The sequence below is a fragment of the Garra rufa genome, chromosome 24 (assembly GCF_049309525.1).
Source record: "Garra rufa chromosome 24, GarRuf1.0, whole genome shotgun sequence".
Classification (NCBI taxonomy): Eukaryota; Metazoa; Chordata; class Actinopteri; order Cypriniformes; family Cyprinidae; genus Garra; species Garra rufa.
In genome coordinates, this window is record NC_133384.1 from 18,108,422 (window position 1) to 18,133,278 (window position 24,857).

Consider the following 24,857-nt stretch of genomic DNA (forward strand, 5'->3'; position numbering starts at 1 on the left):
ATTTGTTTTCCAAAGGATTTTCATGATTCTTCTGGACTTTCACTCTAAGAAACGAAGGTATGAAGCAAGTGGTCTCTGAAGACCTCAATGCTGTTCAGGTGGGGTGATAAAAGCAAACATGTGACAGACAGCTCATTTATCAGCAGCACAGATGCTGTTTACCTTATACAGACCCAGGAGTGTGACGGCTCTGAAATGTGTTAACAGCCACCAAATGAGGAAAATAAGGTGGTCCAAATATGTACAGCCCAACTAAAGTCATAGGAAAGTCAGATTTGTTCAAGAAGGGTTCAGAGAAGTCAGAGATATCCAAACAATAGGTTGTTTCATATTTGCATTAATTAATTTCACCCACAACACGTTTAAATTGTTGCTTCCAACTATTTAAACGTGTTGTGGGTGAAATTAATTAATGTTGTTTAACCTAGCACGTTTTTCTTGAAATCGTATGACTATGTCTCATTTAGAGTCATGAACATGCCTGAAAAGATTTCATTTTGCATTTCTGCAAAAAAAAACCCAAAAACAATCTTTTTAAATTTGATTTTGTATCTGATACTTTCAGTGTATGTATGTCTCTGTGTTAATGTTATTACACCACATAATCATCAGCGGCATTCATGCATTTGCAACACAATTACATTTCCATCTTATCGAACAAGACATTTGAACTGCAGCTGTGATGAGCGTTCTCTTGACTCAGTGCTTCCGTTTTCCCTTCTGCATCTGAGCATGAGCACTCATGACAGTAAAGCCAAACGCTCAGCACGGGGTAAAGCAAAACACACACCAGTGTTTGATTCAACCCGCTTTCATAATTGCAGCCGTGTTGATGCCACAGTGGTGAGTGGGCGCACATTAGACCACTCCTGTGCCGGCTGGATGATCACAAGCTCTCTCAGGCCTCTATTAAACAGTAGGCTCCATTGAGACCAAACACAAAGGCCAGTCTTCGTCACACATGCTTTATATTTGACATTTACCGAGCACTTGCTCTTTCTTTAAAGCCGACTTCCCTGCTTTCTGTCTCCCTCTCTTAACAGGCAAATGGAGTAGACAGCCCTACTACAGTATATCAGCCGCATGAACCACACTGGTAAACAACTGAAGAGCAGTGGTGCGTCAAGACTTTTAAATTTTTTTTACAATTACAAGAGTAGCATGAACTGAGAAACCAAAATTCCCTTGATCTTTTGTCATCCCTGCTGAAAAAACCAGCATATGCTGGTTAGGTATGTTTTGGTGCTGGGATGCTGGTTTTAGCTGGTATATGCTGGTCCTTTGCTGGTTTATGCTGGTGCCTGGCTGGTTTATGCTGGTCCCTTGCTGGTTTATGCTGGTCCTTAGCTGGTTTATGCTGGTCATGTTGCTGGTCAAAGACCAACATAAACCAGCATTAACCAGCAACATGACCAGCATAAACCAGCTAAGGACCAGCATAAACCAGCAAGGGACCAGCATAAACCAGCAAAGGACCAGCATATACCAGCTAAAACCAGCATCCCAGCACCAAAACATACCTAACCAGCATATGCTGGTTTTTTCAGCAGGGATACAAAAGGTCACTGTACTATAAAAACACAAGTTTCAGACCTCAAAACTTTCTCATTAGTCTAAAAACTGCTTATATTGAAGCCAATCTGTCAAAACTATTACAGATTGTTTGATATGTACTGAGTATTTATGCACTTTTAACCTAAAACAAAGCAGCGTCCATCTTTGAAGGATGTAGGCTGTCAAACATATGCAACTGTTAGCCAATCATAGCAGAGGGCGTTTACTTCTGACAGAAAATATCTTGATAACGTTATAAGAGGACAGTACAAAAAGGCAGTTCATGACCCCTTTAAACCAAGGAAGCTAAATCCAGCTTTACTAAAGCTCCACCTCTGACTTGGCAGTTGACCAATGACAGTTTACAATTTTTGGAGTTCTGGACACGTCTCCGTAGCACAGAAAGAAAAACTCAATATATCAACTCACAAACTCGCAAAGAAAACCTTGTGCTGAAGCCAACAACACAGCACTGCATTTACAGGAACTGAACATTATACTCACAAAGGGACAAACACAGCATTTCCATGTAGAATAAATGCTTAGACCTTACAGATGTTCCAATCTCAGGTTATATCCTGGCGGTCAGAAGGCATTAGAATCAGTTGTACTGAATTACATGGTGCTGGCGCGCTGACATTTGACTGACAGATCTGTAAGCGGGCCTGTTATTGACTCTGGGTGCTGTTACTCGCTGTCAATCTCCTTGATATTCCTGTATGGAGACTATAGAAAATACAGTTTTCTTTATAGTTTGTTTATGTCAAATGCTGAGGCCTTTAACTTAAAAAGAAATGAAATCTAAGCTTGTGACTGTGGCCTGCATTGGCTTCAACATTATGAGAATGGATTTAACGTCAGCAACAACTTAAGATACAGCACTTCCAGGTCCAAAATTAACACTTACAGTAGCACTAAGTGCCAAGTGTGAGTAAAAACCACAACTTGCCCTAAAAATAACCTTGTAAGTTGTGCTTTTATTCACTCATCAAAGACAGTTTTTACTTACATTTGGTACAAACAGGATTTTACCCTCAGCCAAAACTATTTGCTCTGGAACAAATAATATTGAGACCAAAACTGGCCATTAGATTTACCCAAAACAAATTGTAATTCATGTTTAACCACTATAGAGACATCAGAGCCAACGGCAAATTCCAGAAGATTTGGCTGAGGTAAGGCTGCTCTTGGCAGGTTCATGAGTGCTAAACGGCTACTGACATCCTGGAGCTCACATCTCCGAAAACGTTGAAGCAAATTTTCAAACAGATGTTATCTTTATTAACAAACCGCATATTTGAAGTCTAAGCAACTACATTCTAGCCTAAAAAACTCTGTGATACAGAAACTGTATTACTTACAGTTACTTGCGAAAGTATTCATACCCCTTCATTTTTTTTTCACGTTTTGTTATGTTGCTGCCTTATGTTAAACTGCTTTAAATTACTTTTTTCCCCACATCAATCTACACTCCATGCACCATAATGACAAAGCAAAAATAGAATGGTCACAACTTCATACATGTATTAAACATATAAAAACTGAAATAAGTACAATGCATAAGTATTCATACCCTTGACTCAGTACTTAGTTGAAGCACCTTTACAGCCTCAAGTCTTTTTGGGTACAGTATGATGCAACAAGATTTGCACATTGATGTTTGGCAATTATCTGCCATTATTCACCTCACCTCTTCACCTCTCAAGCTCTGTCAGCTTGGATGGAGTCTGGCAGACATTTTCAAGTTCAGGCCCAGGCCCACTCAAAGACATTCACAGACTTGTCTATAAGCCACTCTTGCTGCATGCTTAGGGTCATTGTCCTGTTGGAAGGTGAACCTTCTGCCCTGAGGTTTTGAATGCTCTGGACTGGGTTTTCAAAATATCTCAATATTTTGGTGCATTAAGCTTTTCTTCTACTCTGTAAGTCCCTCAGTCCCTGCCACTGAAAAACAGCCCCACAGCATGAGGCTGCTACCAGCACACTTTACTTTTAAAATGGTACTCTGCAGGTGACGAACAGTGCCTGGTTTCTTTCAAACATGATGCTTGGAATTGAGGTTTATCAGACCACAGAATCTTGTTTTTCACAGTCTGAGGTTCCTTTAGTTGCTTTTTTTGCAAATTTCAACTGTTTTCATGTGCCTTCACTAAGGAGAGGACACACACACACACACACACACACACACACACACACACACACACACACACACACACACACACACACACACACACACACACACAGTTTTATGGCTAGAAAGAAACATTTATAACTAGTAAAAATGATATGGCTAAAAGTTTTGGACTCTGCAAACTACTACATCTCCTCATTATAATTTAACAGCCAGGGGAAGATGGGAAAGAAAAGATGTACCATCTTTAACACCTATCAAAAATGGCAAAACATCCGGAGGCTATCTAGTGTCTGGTGTATAATGCCACCAACAAGACAGGCAGCGGCACAAAGCTCTGGTCTGTCAGCTGGTACCGCTGGACTGTAAATGCAGCAAAATCTGAAGTCTTTTCCATCAAAGCAAGCTCTCCATGGTGAGCCCAAATCACAGCTTCACCCTGAGGACTGACCCAGCAGTGAAGTGAGGGAAGAGAAGAATGTGTTTTGCAGGTGTGAATGGTGCCATGTGTTTCTGTGAAGAGGTTTTCAACAGCATCCAGTGATGCCCTTCTGACAGGATCCTGGGACGTGCAAGGTCATTTTGGTCTAGAAATATTCGACTCTTTCCTTTATTTCCAACCCAGCTGGTGAGGTGCTAGAGAAAGTTCTCACACTGACAGAAAGTTAGAATGTCAAGATTTGTGCAAGCTAAAACATGTCTAGTCCTGATATTTTCGATTTGTTCTTACACACTACATTGACCTAAAACTGACCGCAGAACATAGCTGGACAAGTCTGGAGAGTTTGTGCAATCAAAAATGTCATGTTTTGATTATAAATGAATCATGTCTGACTGAGCAGCATGAAAATCAAAAATTGAAACACTTTATAAGACTCAGCAATGCTCAAATCCAGATAAACCTCAGAATTCAATTATTATTTGACAAGATATGTGGTGCTGCCAATCCACCAGATGGCACTTTTACAATAGACGGCTGGATCATAGGTCATTAAAAAGTGTTTACTTGTGGCATGGTGATGAATTGAGCAGAACGGTGTCAGATTTTTCCACTCGTCTCATTAACTATGATAGTTAACCTTTGTCTGGGTCTAGGGCAGGCGGACAGCAACCAGTTGTAATCTAAATTACCCCATGAGCTCATTAATGCGGATAAAAAATGTTTGCACACAACCGCAAAAAACTCCATGAACTTTGCGGTTTGATTGCCAAACTTTGGCAGCACTAGAGAAACAAGCCCTCTCTGTTTACAGCGAAGAACTGAGGTATTTTCTATTTTCTAAAGTGGAGATGAACCCCTGCTGATTTCACCTTATGAATGAGATGAACTTTTTCTCATAAATTGCGAAGCTGTCATTTGTTACCACAAAAGCTGATGTCAAATGTCAGGTGCACTTCTGAGTTGTTAGCAAGCACCTGCTGAAACTTTTTTGTGTCAACAACTCTGAAGAGATGCTTTAAAAGTGTGCGGCACAGATGAGTTCATTTCATCTAGCAGGAAACATTCACAGTCGACAAACCAGGCCCTATAATGGAAAGCATTTATCATTCTAAATGCAAAATAAATAGGGTGATTGAAAATAAAAAAGGAAAGGATTTAGGAAAGTAAATATCACATTCATTTAAAAAGCAAATGACTGCTGATCTGAGTCATAATTAGTCTAATGGTAACAAAATAAATAGAGGAGATGGAACCAGTTGTCAGGAGCATTGCATCTCAGTGATTCAATATTTATTTATCGATATGTATCTAATGGGTACTGAAAGAGACATTTTTAAGGTTTGCACGTCACATTTTTTGTCTTTAATATCTAATTTAAATTTTGTCTTTAATATCTTGTTTCTCACAGTCTGAGGGTCCTTCAGGTTTTTTTTTTTTTTGCAGCGGGTTTTCATGTGTCTTCACTGAGGAGAGGATTGAATCTTGCCACACCACCATAAAGCCCAGATCGGTGAAAAGCCGCAGTGATGTTCGCCTTCTGTATGTTTCTTCAATTTGCATATATGATCATGAAGCTGAACTAGAGTGACCATCAGCTTCTTGGTCAACAGTATAACCAAGCCCCTTCTCCATCAGTTGCTCAGTTTGGCCAGGAGACCAGCTCTAGGAAAAGTCCTAGTTGTTTCAAGCATCTTCCATTATGGATAATGGAGGTTACATGCTTCTGTGAGTCTTCTTTTTTCTAAACTCTTCCCCAGATCTGTGCCTTGACGCAAGCCTGTTTCTGAGCTCTACAGGCAGTTATTTTGACCTCAGGGCTTGATGTTTGCTCTGATAGGCATTTTCAGCTGTTAGACCTTTTCTGAGAGGTATGTGCCTTTCCAAATCCTACTTATTCAAATGAATTTGCCACAGGTTAACTCCACTTGAAGTGTAGTAACGTCTACAAGCGATATGCGTGCTTGTGAACTAAATTTCAGCTGTCCCAGATAAGGGTCATGAATACTTATGCAATTGGAATCATTTCAGTTTTTTATTTCTAATAAATTTGCAAAGTTGTTACAAACCTGTTTTGTGCTTTGTCATTATGGTGTATGAAGTGTAGATTGATGTGGGAAAAAGTAATTTGAAGCAGTTTAACATAAGGCTGCAACATAAAAAAAGTGAAAGAAATGAAGGGGTATGAATACTTTCGCAAGGCACTGTATTTTTTCACTATATTTCATGTTACCATTTACATGTTTGTTTTTTCATAAATAATTGTGTGCTTCATAATTAGTTATACTCTCTAAATTGAGTTGAAAAGCCTATAAAATGCCTTTAAAAAGACATTTTTGAAGTCTCTTACAAAGCAAGAGACTTATCTTACTTAGAATTTTTGTCTTGTTTCTAGTCAAAATATCTACAAATTTTTTAATTAAGATGCATTTACTAGATAAGCAAAATGACATAAGATATTTAGTCTTGTTTCCACAGAAAAAACTAAATAAAGTGCAGTTTGCTTAAAATAAGTCAAATTATCTGTGTAAAATACTACGAGATAATTTTATTTGTTTCCAGGGGGAAAAAAAATAAATTAAGTGCATTTTGCTTAAAACAAGGCTAAATATCTTATGTCCTTTTGCTTATCTAGTAAATGCATCTTTGACTAAAAAGGAAAAGACAAAAATACTAAGTAAGATAAGCCTTTTATGCAGTGTGTACTGTAGTGGACCGTGTATTCCAGGGCCCAGTTTATGGCAAGGGCCCCTCCCTGGCCACAATAGTGGACAAAGGTTTGCTACATTTTGATTGGATCTTGGTGGACTAACATAAGCAAACTGTCCAACGCCATCAGATAAGGATGCCAGGACAACTGCCAGACACCTCTTAGAGGGCAAGAAGAGACCTTTGGGACAAAAACCCGGGAAGGACAGAACTTCCTATTGGTCAAGATGCAGTTTCTGCCCTTCACCCACTTTGAGACTGTTTCATAAGGTTTGGTCCTGTGACAGCCATAAAAATTCCTTAGGATCTCCAGACGCAGCAGCAGTGGGTGAAACAAAGAGAGATCACAAAGATCCATCCAAATCCATTCATAACTATGTTTTCAAACCTTGAACTGATGCGAACCATAACACACACATCTTATACTTATTCAGAGAAATAAGTATTCTCACTGACAGCGATGTGTAGTGCAACATCTTACACAATCTCAGCTGTTAATGGACAAATGAATGCATGCATGACAGTTCAATCTTTTCCCATCATGTTTGGACTTAATGTGTTCATTACATGACCAAATGTTTTCTGATTGTGTTTTGGAAAGTGAGAAATGCACCAGTAAAACATTATTGACACTTTTATAACTTTGTGTTTGGACTATGCAAATGACTTCCACAAGAGGAAAGAAGGGTGGGCTACCCCAAGTCCCCCACTCTGATGGAACCAGCCAATCACAGCATGGAAATGGAGAAGCTCCAAATTGCAATCTCTTCCTCATCAGAAAGGTATAAAGGTACCTCTCCAAAAGACACTCCTTGTTCTGAGTCTGAGGCCCGACAGGGTGAGACACTAACAGAGCAACAAAGTACTGAGTCTGCCCCGCAAGGGTCAGGTGCTAACAGATACACCTCCAGTCTGAGTCTCTGGCACGTCCAGGGGACAGTAACAGATCAAACTTCTTTCTGAGTCTGCGGCCTGTTACAGGGAAGGCAGCAACAGATAACCGTTCTGAGTCTGCGGCTCGTTACAGGGAAGGCAGCAACAGATAACCGTTCTGAGTCTGCGGCCCGTTACAGGGAAGGCAGCAACAGATAACTGTTCTGAGTCTGTGGCCCGTTACAGAGAAGGCAGCAACAGATAACTGTTCTGAGTCTCCGGCACATCCAGGGGACAGTAACAGATACACCATCATTCTAAGTCTGAGCCCCGGCAGGGTAAGACACTAACAGAGCAACAAAGTACTGATACACCTCCATTCTGAGTCTCCGGCATGTCCAGGGGACAGTAACAGATCAAACTTCTTTCTGAGTCTGCGGCCCATTACTGGGAAGGAAGCAACAGATACCTCCATTCTGAGTCTCCAGCTCCACAAGAGAGAGAGACACTAACAGACACAACCATTCTGAGCATACTGTCCAGAGAGACAGAAACAGACGCTCCACGCTCCAAGTCTCCAGCTTTGAGGCAGCAAAGGAAAGAGATATTTTCCACGTTCAGAGTCTTCGTCCAGCGAGACAACAACAGATGCAGCACTTCCTGATTCTCCATCCGAGAGAGACAAAGTGGATTGACCAAGTTCTGAGTCTCTAGCCCAGAGAGTCAGAATACCAACAGACATTTACAACAAGGTTAAGCTCCAGCGAGCAAACCTTCACTTCAGGTACCTTTGCTTGTGTGTTCCAAGCTAAGGGCCTTCAGCACCTACACCAGGGCCACATCTGCGTGTTCCAGATCTTAGGACCCTTTGGTGCTCCAGGAGAACAGCATCCTACAGCGCTTCATGCTCAATGCAAAAGACTCCTGCTCCTTTTCCCACTGATTGCTCCCAGCACAACCAGTGGAAGAATTCACCACCACCGGACTGCTCACTCAACCACAGAGAACGTAAATATCACTTCCAAACCTCTTCCAGAGACCTTGGCATTGTTGTGTACTATCAGTATATGATCTTTCTAATTTACATTAGATATTGTATAGCTGATTGCAGTTGATAACAAATAATAGCTCATTTATTTGTTTGATGCATACTGAGGTTCTTTACCTTATTTGTTTCAGAGTAGCAACAGTTTATCTTTCCATAAGATAACATAGCTATGACACAGCAACACCCAACTGAATCACATTTTATGCATCTTATGCACTTTATTAATTTTGCATTTATGGTATTCATTTAATAGTTGATTACTCTTGTCTATCTTTTGTTAATACAATTTATTTTATTACACTTGTGTCTTCCTTGTGTTGATAATACGGTGAGAGGTTCTACAAGTTAGATATCCCACCAGTCTTTCTTATGTGATGTACTCATAACCGCACATTAAGTGACATAACGTCATCGGTGATACGAGTACCCATCACTACACTATTTCGCCTTCCTAGTGGGCGAAAGCAGAACTCACTACATAATTGGCGTCCCTAGGTGGGCCAAGTTAAAATGAGATGAGTCTCCTGTAGCAGCTGTACCAGCAAGTCTTAAATCCATCTCCATTGTGCCAGTGCCGAAACACTTCAACCCAACATGCCTGAACGACAACCGCCCTGTAGCACTCACACCCATCATTATGAAGTGCTTCGAGTGGCTGGTCCTCTCACACCTCAAGGGCTCCCTCCAATCCACACTGGACCCACACCAGTTTGCCTACCGTGACAATAGGAGCACAGATGATGCAGTCTCCATAGCGCTGCACTCTGTACTCACACACCTGGACAATACAAACACTTATGCACAAATGCTGTTTGTTGATTTCAGCTCAGCATTCAACACTGTCAGACTTTCTAAGTTAATCACTAAACTTAGAGACCTGGACGTTAACACCTCACTTTGCAACTGGGTTATGGATTTTCTGACTGACAGACCTCAGCATGTTAGATCAGGTCACATCTGTTCCACTACCGTCACACTGAACACTGGTGTACCACAGGGCTGTGTGCTGAGCCCCTTTCTCTACTCCCTCTTCACCCACGACTGCAGGCCTGTGTATGGATCTAACACCATCATCAAGTTTGCAGACGACACTACGGTGATCGGTCTCATCAGCAACAACGATGAGACTGCCTACAGGGAGGAGATTCAGCACCTGGCCACGTGGTGCACAGACAATAATCTGCTCCTTAACACCACCAAAACCAAGGAGCTCATTGTGGACTTCAGGAAGGGAAGAAGAGGCTCACATGATCCCATCCACATCAATGGGATGACTGTTGAGTCTGTTTCATCCTTTAAGTTCCTGGGGATCCACATTTCAGAGGACCTATCCTGGACTACCAACACCTCCAGCCTGGTCAAGAAGGCTCACCAGCGCCTCTTCTTCTTGAGATCACTTAAGAAGAACCAGCTGTCCTCAGCCATCCTGGTGAACTTCTATCGCTGCACGATAGAAAGCATCCTTACGAACTGTGTCACAGTCTGGTACGGAAGCTGCTCTGTTGTGGAGAGTAAGGCACTGCAGCGGGTGGTGAAAACTGCCCAACGCATCATAGGGACTCCACTCCCATCCATTGAGGACATTCAGAAGAAACACTGTTTGCGTCGAGCATGCAGTATTCTTAAGGATTCCTCTCACCCCGCCCACAAACTGTTTTCTCTCCTGCCTTACGGCAGGCGCTTCAGATGCCCAAAGACTAGAACCAGCAGACTGAGGAACAGCTTCTTTCCCAGAGCTGTCTCCTTATTGAACTCTGCCCCCCACTGACACCTTTGCCCCCCCACCCCACACACCCCTACAGTCTCCCCATTACCATTGCACTACTTAATCTGTTACACTACACTGTACATTTTTGATATGTATCTATACATTTGTAAATTATTATTTGTTAATTCCTGCTTTAGTAATCAGCTACCTGTATATTATGTTCGTATCAATCTGCAATTCCTGATTATAGTTAACAACAACCTGCATACTATGCTCCTCTATTTGTACATTCTACTTGTTAATAGCACCTGTAAATTATGTCCACAATACTTTCATCTGTAAATAATTTCCATAGTTTCTCCCTGTACATGTCTCCCATAAGTGCACTTATAACTTTGATACATTCTGGATTTTTTTAGGAATTGAAAGTTCGAAAGAACAGTATTTATTTGAAATAGTAACAATGTAAAAATCTTTACTATCACATTCAATCAATTATTGTAAATAAATAAATAATTAAAAAATTAAATTAAATGTATTAAATTATTTTCAATATTAGAAAATTAATAAATTAATAAAAATAAATAAACAAATATTAAAATAAAATAAATAAACAAACAAACAAATAAAAATTGAAATACATTTAAATAAAAAAATAAATAAACAAATAAAAAATAAATAAATAAAATGAAATAAAATAAAATAAAATACAATAAATAAAATAAAATAAAATAAAATAAAATTAATACTGCCATTTGGACCAAACCAAAAATCTTCGAACAGTAGTTGAGAGAAACACTTTGATTAAGCTGCATCCCCCCCCCCCATGTATAAAGCTACATAGATCCTGCCTTTTAAAAATAAACCTACTTGAGAAATATTCACTTGAATTAAGTGACACAACTAACCCCTGTCTCCCTTACCTACTGTACATAACCTGCAAGCAACAATTGCCTTCATTTATGATTTTAATAAAGGTAATTCAGACTGATGCACAATAATGACATGCTCACCTGCTACAGTATGTGCAGATTTCATTTGCGTACACTTCCTGATAATGACACAAACAGCAGGTTTCCTTTCAGCTGGAGACAAAAGGACCTTTTATTACACATGTAATTCACTTTCAGTGTCTAATAGACCTGAGGCTCAGGGTGATATTAATAGATTTCACACACATTGTAAAAGTGACATCACCCTGAGCAGGAACGCATGCTGAAACACTACTTCCCGACTTCAACTGATCTAATACAACCAGGTCAGGATACTTTCTGGGAATTTGGGCATGCGACATACATCACATCCTGAATTAGTCCCTCATTAGTCCCAGGTGCAAACCAATCACGAATGCATGAGAAACGGAACAGAGAGCATCACCATGGCCCAGTGATTCAGTAACTAAGCAACACTGAACATCCTCATCGGTAATGATAATTTACTGGTCGATCTAGTCGAAATCAATGCTATTTTTGACGAATCTTATTCTGCTCTCTGGTTTGCATCATCTCTGGTTAAATACCAAGCTACTGTAGCAAAGTTTGAGTTTGTGCCTTCAGCTTATTTTGTGGTATTTTGGGAAAAGGGAGCTGGGAATTGAGGGGACATAACAGTTCCGGTAAGTATTTCTATCCCATAATTAAGCCATTTTCTATAACTGCACCCAGATGATATGTCGAAAAAAAGTCAGGGATCTTAACCATATGCTTGCAGGATATACAAGGCATTTTGGAAAGATAAACCGAGTCAAACTCAAGTTATTCAGAGCATCAATTTATAATTTTGATCGTTTTTAAATTGAATGACTTAATCATTAAAACTCTCATAGACTACGACCTCAGTTGCACAGTGTTAAACTCTAATTTTAAACTGTGGCCATGGAAATATCATCCAATTTGGCCACAGCTGGAGCGTAACCAAAGTATAGGACTCCAGTCTGACCCCAAATTTAGGTTTTAACTGCAGCTAATACAACATTTTTGCAATGAAGATGGAGCGTCCTATCAGCGATGTCGCTCACTTAGCCATGAAATGTCTTGTAGTTATTCATGAGTCGCATAATTCTATTCTGAACATAAGTCTTATCAATCAAACCGGAAAGCTACTCAGATGTAAAATGTCTAATGCATCGTAATGAGACGTATGCAATATTTTTCACATATCACGGAATTGCCGTCACATCACGCATGGCAGACTAATTTATAATTTCTAGCAACTGCTTCGTCAGGTGGGGTATCATATTCCTTTATTACTGACAGGTTATCTATCTCAATTAATTTGCAAAGCAGCCAGTGGTCTGAAGTCACAGCACATCATAGCCAGGCAAGATGCATCATTAAATCATCATTTTGTTTGTTATCTTTATTCCTTCTCTCGGTTATTAATGAGTATTAATTATGAAACCTGCCTGAAGATGATGGCGTATGTCCTATGCTGTGCCACGGCAACGGAGATTAATTGAGTTGAGTAAATAGGAAACCCATCTTCCTTTATTTTTTGAAGTTTTGAGGGCACAAACTAAACTACTCAGTATCTATGAGTTTACAGAAGCAAGTACATAACTGAATTAGTTCACTTTCAGAATAAAAAATTCATGATAATTTACTCCATGTTATCCAAGATGTTCATATCTTTCTTTCATCAGGCAAAAAGAAATTAAGGTTTTTAAAGAAAACATTACAGGATTTTTCTCCATATAGTAAACTTTAATGGGGATCAACGGGTTAAAGGAACACTCCACTTTTTTTTGAAAATAGGCTCATTCTCCAACTCCCCCCTAGTTAATAAGTTGAGTTTTACCGTTTTGAAATCCAGTTCTCCTGTTCTGGTGATATCGCTTTTAGCATCCCTGCTGAAAAAAAAAAAAAACAGCTAATACCAGCCTAGGCTGGTTGGCTGGTCTTAGCTGGTTTAAGCTGGAAGTGGCTGGTTTTAGCTGGTCTCCCAGGCTGGTTTTAGCTGGTGGTTTCCCAGCCTGACCAGCCTGGCCAGGCTGGAAAAGTGGACAAAACCCCTCTAAATCCAGCCTGCCTTCCAGCTATGACCAGCTAAAACCAGGCTGATTGACCAGTTAAAACCAGCCAACCAGTCTAGGCTGGTTTTAGCTGTTTTTTTTTTTTTTTTCCCACCAGGGATAGCTTAGCATAGATCATTGAATCCTATGAGACCAATATAGCATTGCATTCAAAAATGACCAACGAGTCATTTGATATTTGTCCTATTTAAAACTTGACTCTTCTGTAGTTATATCGTGTACTAAGACAGGCGAAAAATGTAAAGCTGCGATTTTCTAGGCCGATAAGATTAGGAACTACACTCCCATTCCAGTGTAATTGTCAAGAAAGTTTGCTGCCGTAATATGGACGCAGCAGGCGCAGTATTATCATGCAGCGCCTGAAACTAGTTCCCAGCTTGGTAACTGCCAATGTGATCGGCTTAGTTCCTAATCTTATCGGCCTAGAAAATCGCAGCTTTACATTTTCTTACTACACGATATAACTACAGAAGAGTCAAGTTTTAAATAGGACAAATATCGAAACTCGTTGGTCATTTTTGAACTCGATGCTATATATAGGTCTCATAGGATTCAATGATCTATGCTAAGCTATGCTAAAAGTGATATCGCCAGAACAGGAGAACGGCTGAATGGATTTCAAAACGGTAAAACTCAATTTATTAACTTGGGGGGAGTTGGAGAATGAGCCTATTTCCAAAAAATGTGAAGTGTTCCTTTAAAGGTCCAAATTGCCAGCCAATAAATAAAGGTGTTATTTAGTGAAACGATCTGCCATTTTCTAAAATATATATACAAGATGTGATATTGCGTTATACAACAGTTCAACGGCAAGAGTGTGTAAATACATAAACAAAATAACAACGGCGTGTCTGAATGTCCACTGAGGAAAGCGTTTTCTTTGTCATAACGTTAATATCCTCAAAATCATCATTAATGGTGATTTCTGATGACAGTGCTGCTCAGTGCATTTGTTAGTTGCGTCAAGTCGTTGTTGAACCTAAAAATATGTCGCCATCTAATGGTGGAACAATGTAACTAAAATCACCATCACAAACACATGCACCATTTCTTAATACTAAACACTTTTAAATACTACTGTTATTTATATAAAATCTTGTTTATTGAATAATAATATTTAATAAACAACAACAACAACAACAGCCATCATAAAAGTTGCTAGGCAATTCAGTCAAATGTACAAGCTCTGATATACAGCATTGAATTTACATAAACATGATGAGAAAACTATTTGCTCTGGAACAAATAATAGTTTAATGAGACAAAAGACTACCCGTTGTCAGGTTTTAGTCTGTTTCTGTTCTGTTTTCCTAGTGTTTTTCCACCTCTGTTTCTAGTCCTTATGGTTTAGTCCTGGTCTCCCCCTTTTGGTTTAGTCTTAGATGGTTTTGTCTTACCCATATTTGTATTTCCCCCTCGTCATCTTATTATCTCGTTTGTTACCACGCCCCCGTTTCTATGTATTTAAGTCTGTGTCTAATCACTCCCTGCTGGCCGTTGTTAACGTTACATGTGCTTGTTTCTTGCTCCCGGTTTTTGTTTGTTTGTAATCATTTTCAGTGTTTTGTTTAATAAACTTTATTTATTCATTTACTCCGGTTCTCCTCCTCCATCTCCACTCCTCAACCCAGCCTGACTGTGACACCCGTTAGATTTACCCAAAATTAATTATATCTCATATTTAACCACTATAGAGACATCAGAGCCAGCGAATAATTCTAGAAGATCTGACCAAGGCGAGGTGCTCTTGTGCAGGTTCATGAGTGCAGAACGGCCGCTGACGGAGCTCTCATGTCTGAAAATGTTGATGCATTTTTTTAAATAGATGCTCTTTATTAACAAACTGCCTATGTGAACTATAAACAAGTACATTCGTGCTTGCAAACCTCTTTAAACTACGTTCCGTGACACAAAAACAGTAATACTTACAAAATGATACTGGATTTAGGCGTCCACCATGACGCTCACTGTAAAAAGTACCTCAAGAGGAGTGATACGATTACAAACTGTAAAACAGCTGTTGGAACTCTGATATTGCTCTAATATCGCACTCCTTTCAGCCAATCAGATTTGAAGACCAGAAAGAACTGTTGTTATTTTACCTTTTTTTCTAAAGGGCGTTTGACTTTCTTTGCACGTTCACTTTGTAAACCTATCTAGCAAAACGATTGGTAATTTCTTTAAAAAAATTAGATTGATACACTTTTTGACCACAAATACTTGTCTTGTCTAGCTCTGCGATGCGCGTGCATACTCTGTGTACTCCAGTTCAAGACAGTTAGGGTATGTCGAAAAACTCCCAACTCATTTTCTCCTCCAACTTCAAAATTGTCCTACATCCCTGTTTTACCTTTTTTGTAAAAGGTGTTTGACCCTCCTTGACCATCAACATGAAACTGCTTAAAAACGACTCATTTACATGATTTGTAGTCAACTCTTTCTTTTGAAAGACAAAAACTTTATACACGGAACATTTTCAGATTTAAAAAACTTGTTGCTTTTATTCACTTGGAGCTGGGTTACACACTGCATGAAAGGTAATTTAACATCTACACTGTCAGAAAAAAATGTGCAAAGATTGTGCCTTTAGGGCTACAACAGCTTGTCACTGGAACAATACCCTTAAAATGACACCTTGTACCTTCTTTACCCATAAAGGGTGGATTTTAGTACCTTAGAATTGTAATATGTACCCTTAAGCTAGTAAAATATACTCGTATGGTACAATTGTTAAAATGGTCAGTAAGAATTTAATTATTCAGCAGCACCACACACATGCGTACACACATGCGTACCATACATAGTACTCTCATAAACGTGCGTAGACGACTGAAGAAAATGTAGAATAAAGTTGCTATTCTTGTTTTCTATGTGCACAAAAAGTATTCTCGTAGCTTCATAACATTACAGTTGAACCACTGATGTTACATGAACTATTTTAACAATGCCCTTATTACCTTTCTGAGCCTTGAATGTGTCAGTTGTGTTCCTGTCTATGCAGGGTCAGAAAGCACTTGGATTTGCTCAAAATATTTTAATTTGCGTTGTAAAGATGAACAAATGAGGGAGAGCAATTATTGACATAATTATTATCCATTATCCACTGATTATTTTCAGTGGAAAGCATCTGAAATTATCTCAAGTTTGATTTCCTAAGCTAATGGGACTGGACTCTGTTATAAAGCAGCAGTGGTTTCTCATATTATTTTCGCATTAAGGCTCCTAACCACATTGGCATTCAGTCTGTGCATCCAATTACCTAATTTTGAGACTTCGCAGTAAATAAATAATGAGTGCAAAAATAAACAAGTCTTTAGGGGATTGCTGGACCCATGCTAGAAGGCATTTGCAGACTTGAGCAGAAACCCAACAGAGGTGAGACAACCATTACGCTGTGCAGCATAAATGCAAGCCCAGAGGGGCCTCGTGGGTGAGGTGCAGACTGTCCAGAGGCCTATAACTTTCTTCTTGTTCACATGCAGGTGGCTAAGAGCAACATTTATATGCAGCATTACCATAGTGAGGCTGGCTTTCTGCATTAATGCACTACTGCTCTGCTCCCTTCCTACCAAAGCCCTGAATATATCAAGAAATGAATAAATAATGGCAGACTCAGCCCTGTCTGGTGGGCACTCGCCATGATTCGTGGGACCCCCTGACGAGCAATGATTATGTTTCCAGACCAGGAGGTGCAGTATTTTCTAAGTGGCTCCATGCAGTTTGCTGCTACTGATTGGCATAGATAACTGTGCAGTTGAAGTAAAAGACACGGGAAAATGTGTTATTTAGCAGAGAATTTTATTTGATTATTTGCAGCTCCCTTATTACTGGCACTGCTCTCCTGGTGGCATTTGGGCATAAACATCTTAATCAAGGGCACAAAAGCGATCTCAATAATTCCAGTTTGCTGAGGCCAGATGTACTGCCAATCTATGATAATGTATTTTAACGGCTGATTCACCAAGTTGATTACTCACTAAAAACTCCCACAGATCATGTTTTCATGCCATTTTAAGTCTTATTTTGAAGTAACAAAGTGGTTAAATCTAAGTTTGTGAGTTGTTTACTTGCTTTTTAAATTAGTCTTCCCATAATGCCATTATATTGTTTATTCAGGCTGACTCACAGCCGAACATAACCAGTCATATCCAATTATATCGTGATAGAGGCATTTTCAATTACCCCCCACTAAACTCATCGCACGTTTTAGGGGGTCTGTTAAAACCAACCTGATCTCATGACAAATACATACCTGTGGGAACTTTTTTCGCAAGACACGAAATATGTACCGCCATGTACGTTTCATGACATATTCACTGTGAAATGTCCATTGAGTGGCACTATAACTCTAACGCTCTGTGACGTTTTAAAATAATGTACCATCTGCACTACACCTAAACCTTCCCGATAGTATAAACAAAAGCAAATGTGATGCTATCCCAAGCATGCCATTTTAGCTTGTTTTTCAATCTCACATCTTCCAACTTTCATCGTTAGTCATGTTTTTCATGGGATTCGTACCCAAGTTCAATTCTGTGCTGAGCTACTGAGCAAGCTTGTTACATTCTGAAAGCACAGGATGCGAAATACGTATGTACGTTTCGTGACATTTGATTGGAAATGTCCACTTAGTGGTGCTAGAAGAGTGTTTGTTTGTTTTTTCCCTAGTACAGATGAATTTAAATGTACGTGTTGTGTATAAAGTTCCCACAGGTACGTTTTTGTCATGAGATCAGGTAGGTTACAACTCAGTGAGCTCAGGGGAGGCGAGAGAGACGCAGACTCCTGCTATACTTTTACCTGCTGGTGTTGCTGTTGGACAACATTTCTTTAGAAAAATGAGGGATTTATACACTTTTTATTGTTATATTTTGTAATACCATAAAACTCACAGAACACTTTAGGGGGTCATAACGAAAATGTACCTGTGGGAACTTTTTCGCAAGAAGCAAAATACGTATCTCCATATATGTTTCTTGACACATTCTAAAAGAGTGTTTGTTTTTTCCCCAGAAAAGATGAACGCACATATGGTATGTTTTATGTGATGTTGGTTTTGTACGTGTCACTGCAGTTCTGACTTGAAATGTTTATTGAGTGGCGCTATAACTGTAATGCTCTATGACATTTAAAAAAAACTTACCATCTGGACTACTCCTAAACCCACTCGATAATATGAACAAAAGCAAATGTGACATAAAAACGCAATTGCAAGCATGCCGTTTTAGCTTGTTTTTCAATCTTTCATCTTTCAACTTTTTCATCGTGAGTCATGTTTTTCATGGGATTCCACATCCTAAGTCCAATTCTGTGCTGAGCTACTGAGCAAGTTTGTAACACCCTGAAAGCGAAACATCTAGAGCTGTAATCAGAGCAGTGTACGAAAATGATTACAAGTGCTCGCTGTTTTACCGCCTCTAGTGTTAATTTCTGATGGAAACTGCAGTGATATGTACTTTTAATGGTACGTATTTCTTGCCCTGCGAAAAAGTTCCCACAAGCATGTTTTCGTCATAAAGGTAGGTTAAAACTCAATGGGCTTAGGGGAGGCGAGAGAGACGAGGACTCCCGCTGTAACATTTCTTTAGAAATATTTGTGATTTATACACTTTTTATTGTTCGATTTTGTAATACCATAAAACTCACTGCAGACTTCAGGGGGTCTGGTAAAACCAACTTGATCTCATGATGAAAACATACCTGTGGGACCTTTTTCGCAAGACGCAAAAAACGTACCGGCATGTACGTGAAATGTCCACTGAGCGGCACTAAAAGAGTCTTTGTTTCCCCCCCCCTGGAACAGATGAATGTACATGCACATGTTTTGAAAAAAGTTCCCACAGGTACGTATTCGTCATGAGATCAGGCAGGTTAAAACTCAGTGGGCTCAGGGGGGGGCAAGAGAGACGTACTCCCACTGTAACTTAACCTGCTGGTGTCACTGTCAAACAATCACCGCACACTTTAAGGGGTCTGGTAAAACCAACATGATCTCATGACAAAAACAATCCTGTGGAAACTTTTCGTGACATATTTGATGTAAAATGTCCACTGAGTGGCGTTAAAAGAGTGTTTAAAAGAGTATTTTTCCCCAGAACAGATGCACGTACATGTACATGTTTTGAAAAAAGTCCCCACAGGTAAGTTTTCATCATGAGATAAGGTAGGTTAAAACTCAATGGGCTCAGGGCTCAAGGCGAGAGAGATGCGGACTCCCGCTGTAACTTTACCTGCTGGTGTCGCTGTTGGATAATGTTTCTTTAGAAAAACAAGTGATTTATACACTTTTTATTGTTATATTTTGTAACACCATAAAACTCACCGCACACGTTAGGTGGTCTGGTAAAAACCAACCTGATCTCCTGACGAAAACGTACCTCTGGGAACTTTTATGCAAGATGCAAAATACAAACTGCCATGTACGTTTTGACATATTGAATTTGAAAGGTCCACTGAGTGGCACTAAAACAGTGTTAGTTTTTTCCCCCATTTTTTTCACAAGGCGCAAAATACAAACCGCCGTTTTGTGACATATTCAAAGTGAAATGTCCACTGAATGGCCCTAAAAGAGTGTTCGGTATTTTTCCTCAGAACAGATGAACGTACATGTACATGTTTTGAAAAAAGTCCCCACAGGTATGTTTTCGTCATGAGATCAGGTAAGTTACAACTCAATGGGCTCAGGGGAGGTGAGAGAGATGCGGACTCCCGCTGTAACTCTACCTGCTGGTGTCGCAGTTGGATAATGTTTCTTTAGAAAAACTAGTGATTTATACACTTTTTATTGTTATATTTCGCAAGATGCAAAATACAAACCGCCACTTATGTTTTGACATATTCAATTTGAAATGTCCACTGAGTGGTGCTAAAACAGTGTTTGTTTTTTTCCCGTTTTTTTCACAAGGCGCAAAATACAAACCGCCACATACGTTTTGTGACATATTCGATGTGAAATGTCCACTGAGTGGCGCTAAAACAGTGTTCGTTTTTTTTCCCCGGAACAGATGAACGTACCTATATGTGTTTTGAAAAAAGTTCCCATAGGTACCTGCTGGTGTTGCTGTTGGACAATGTTTCTTTAAAAAAACTAGCGATTCATACACTTTTTATTGTTATATTTTATATTTTATAATATTGGTGTTGTTTTATTTTGGTACTACGAATTCTTTTCTCATATAAATTTTTTTAGGAGGCACTGCCTCCTTTCCCTCTTAAGTGGAAACAACCCTGACATACTTATATATTTTCTTCTAGACAATTCCTTCTATGGATAATTCATATAAATCTCCATGCCCTAAACTGGAAGGTAACTGAATAATAGGACAAATGGCTTCCAGTCACAGGTGTGTGGGAACAATAGGGAAAAAAGAGGAAAAAAAACAGCAGTTGACGTTCTTGTCTAACAGGTGAGTGTAATCAAATGCACCTGATCTAAGTAATAAGCCAGATGCAATTAACAGGAATAATGAGGCATAAAAATGCATCATTTCACATGGTGATGATGGTGGGGGATGGCTCTGTATTTTACCCTTGGGTTCTCAGTTTCGCTCTGGTGAAACTTGGGCATTCATAATTGCATCTGACTCACAAATAATAATAATAATAATAATGTTTTTAATGCACTGTCTCATTCGCCTACCTCACAATTGCTTGGAGAGAAAAAACTGATCATATTTATGAAGATATGGCAAGCTGGCTGTTGACACCAATTTATAAAAATGAGTGGCAGGGGGCCTCTGTGGGATGTAATGATGACTGAAACACTTTGATTGGAGATTACAGCTTCAGGACGACTACGCTGGAGACATCTGTGCCCCCATGTCCTGTTTCAGAGTGCTGCAGACAATGGGCTGACCTTGAAAAATGCTAAATGTCTATTTAAAGAAGATGCCATTAAAACAAATCCTTTGGCAATGCAGATTATTACAACATATTTCAACAGCGGAGAGTTTTTAATTGCAAGGCCACCATGTGAAGACATCAAAGATTCATAGCCTTGTACACAGTAACTACCAGACGAAGAAAGATGCTTTCACATATTGCAAAGGACAAAAAAACAGCAGTGCTTGCTTAGAATAATATGCAAACAACATTAACTATTTACATAATTTAATCAAGCATTAAAACTACATAATTTGTTGTCTATGTGCAGTTATTCATTTGTTAACCCACATGAGCTGTTTTCTTATTTAAGGAGAAAGAAATAGACTCACGGTCTCCATAGCAACGGAGAGGTCCCACGGTCAGCTTGGCCTCCGAGCCGGGTCGATTCGTGTCCCCGACAGCCACTTGGCTGACCGGTAAGTGGTCTTTATAAACCAGAAGCCCGGAATCGTCCCTCCTACCAAACAATCAAATTCATAATGAATTGTGAGGGAAAAAAAAAACATTTTTTTTTTTTTTTTTTTTTGTTGTTGTTGTTGTACAGAATCTTAACTCTCCTTGTTGACAAGATCTAATAAACTCATTAAAGCTTTAATAGGCAAACTGTTTGTTTTCTCTCAAAATCAGCCCTCTGACACTGATGAATAGCTGTTTAATCACAGCAATACAATTTGTTTAATCAGTGGAAACACTCATTCCACGTATTTTGTGATATTAATAAACATTAGCGAACACACACGTACATAAACCTCACAGGTACATGCACTATGTGTGCATTATTTTAATGCCACCATCTATCACGGTGCCAATGCAACTGGAGAAGCCATTTAAAAAATAATTATGTATCGCAAAACCTGTAGAGGATAAAAACACCATCAACAATGTGGTTGGGAATGAAACGTGCTGCTTTGAAATCCAATGTCCTAATTTGTATCCATTATGCATGGTGGTTCAGTTTGCTTGGGGTTTATGACAAGTGGCGAGAGCATCGCAATAACCCGCTGTCCATCTGTGCATGGGCCATTAACACATATTACTGTGTGTTCAGCTAAACCAGCAACAGAAGCAGCGAAATTCTCTCGTTCCAACAGTCTAGCTGTATACATATTCACAAAATGTATCAAAAACAAGAAGACGATGAAGAAATCCATCAGGAAAACACAGCTGCTAATATGCTAATAAGACACAACTCGCTGACTGAGGCTATGTTTACCTTAAGAATATAGTATTAAAAGATAATTTCCGAGCTCTTGGCATAATGAAACTTGTGCAAACGCATTGTACATTATACAAGCACAAACACGCAGTTAACCAGGGGCACATAAAGTCTGTTTGGTTATTACTTTCCACCAATCCATTCAATACACTTCCTGTGGAGCGCCAATGCTTGCAAATGTTTGATAGTCTACAGTTCTTCCAAAACCAAGTAAGCTGCCTTCTAAGAGGCCATTTACTGCTGTCGAATCACGTTTTTAGAACACGTGTTATGTGAGAGATGCTGCAGACAAAAGCACATTGGTGAAATACATTTGAGCATGTTTACATAGAAAAACAATGGAAAGCGAGCACAGTGAAACTCTCATAGACCCATTTAAGTGAGCAATTTGACAGGCAACAACTCGACATGCCACAGAAATACTGCTTGGCTTGAAAGAACGCAATTTAATTGATTTCACAACCTCACCATATATATATAGTATGTATATATGGTTGTTTAACGTTGGTTTTGAATGTCACCGCAGTTCTGACTTGAAATGTCTGTTGGCGCTATAACTCTAAAATGCTCTGTGATGTTTTAAAATAACGTACCATCTGCACTACATCTAAACCAACCTGATAGTATAAACAACAGTGAATGTGATGTAAAAACACAACCATTGTAGCTTGTTTTTCATCGTTATCTTTTAGCTCTTTCATCGTAAGTCATGTTTTTCACGGGATTCGTACCCAAGGATTCCAGAACAATCCATTTCATAATTACACTATTTTATCAGTACTTTCAATTATGAATGATTCAATACTGCAGTCTTTTTTATTGTCCTAAATTTTGTGTGTGTGTGTGTACAGTGGAAATCAAAATTCGAGAACAACCTACAATTTTCTAAATTTCTAGGTCACACTGCTTAGTCCTATTTCAAGTTATCCTAACAGGAGTATAAGTTCAGTTTTTTAAGCATATTTCATAAATTAACAGTATTTTGAAACTGTATTAAAAACTTAAAAGAAGTTCACTTCCAGAACAAAAATTTACAGATAATTTACTCACCCCCTTGTCATCCAAGATGTTCCTGTCTTTCTTTCTTCAATCATAAAGAAATTGTGTTTGTTGTGGAAAACATTTCCACAGACTTCTATGGTGCCCCTGCACTGTAAAAAGTTTTCCCCAGTTTCAACTTAAAAACTTAAGTTTAGCAGCTGCCTTAAAATGTTAAGCTAAATCAACTTAAAAGTACAAGTCATTTCAACTCACGACAATAAAATTAGTTAAAATGACTTGTGCTTTTAAGTTGATTTAACTTAACATTTTAAGGCAGCTGCTTAACTTAAGTTCCCTTCCGGGAACTCGAGCCGCGTCATGGAACGCTATGGGGAACGCCATTGGCGGGCATCACTCTGAATCATGTCTACAACCAATGAAAGACGGGAGTGACGTCACAGGCGCGGTGACGTCACTCCCGTCTTTCATTGGTTGTAGACATGATTCAGAGTGCTGCCCGCCAATGGCGTTCCCCATAGCGTTCCATGACGCGGCATCTCGTTCCCTCAGGGAACTAGGGTTACATACGTAACCTGAGACGTTTTTAAGTTGAAACTAGTGAAAACTTTTTACAGTGTAAGTTTAAACTTCAAAAATGCAGTTTAAATGCAGCTTCAAAGGGCTCTAAGTGATCTCAGTCAAGGAAGAAGGGTTTTATCTCGGGAAACAATTGGTTATTTCCTAAAATTACAATTTATATACTTTTTAACCTCAAATGCTTGTCTTGTGTAGCTCTGCGTGAACTCTGTGTTTTCTGGTAAAAGACAATTAGTGTATGTCAAAAAAACTCCCATCTCATATTCTCCTCTAACTTCAAAATCATCCTACATTCCTTCAGAAGTACCGACCCAGTGTTTACAAAATGAACATGCAATGAAGATCAAACACTCTTTACAAAAAAGGCGATGTAGGATGATTTTGAAGTTGGAGAAGGAAATGAGATGAGTTTTTCGACCTACCCTAACTGTCATGAAAAAGCATAATTTCTTTACAACTGAAGAGAGAAAGATATGAACATCTTGGATGACAAGGGTGTGAGTACATTATCTGTAAGTTTTTGTTCTGGAAATGAACTTCTCCTTTAAATTAGATATTTAAAAAAGAACTTTGATCAAAATTAGAGAACACTTACAGATACCTCCAAGTTATTGGAGTTTATAATTAGCTGCACCTGGTGCTAATTTCCATAATTATATGACAGACCCTATTTAACTGGCAGCATT

The 24,857-nt window shown here is 39.1% G+C and overlaps 1 protein-coding gene across 1 annotated transcript in view; it reads right to left on the reverse strand.

Annotated features, from left to right (window-relative positions):
* The window catches only part of cntnap2a (contactin associated protein 2a), a 598,272-nt gene that overhangs the window by 114,842 nt on the left and 458,573 nt on the right, over positions 1 to 24,857 (reverse strand). The window contains exon 15 of the mRNA XM_073831069.1: positions 21,707 to 21,834. Coding sequence (XP_073687170.1) covers positions 21,707 to 21,834 — 128 coding nt within the window. The remainder of the gene's footprint in view (positions 1 to 21,706; positions 21,835 to 24,857) is intronic.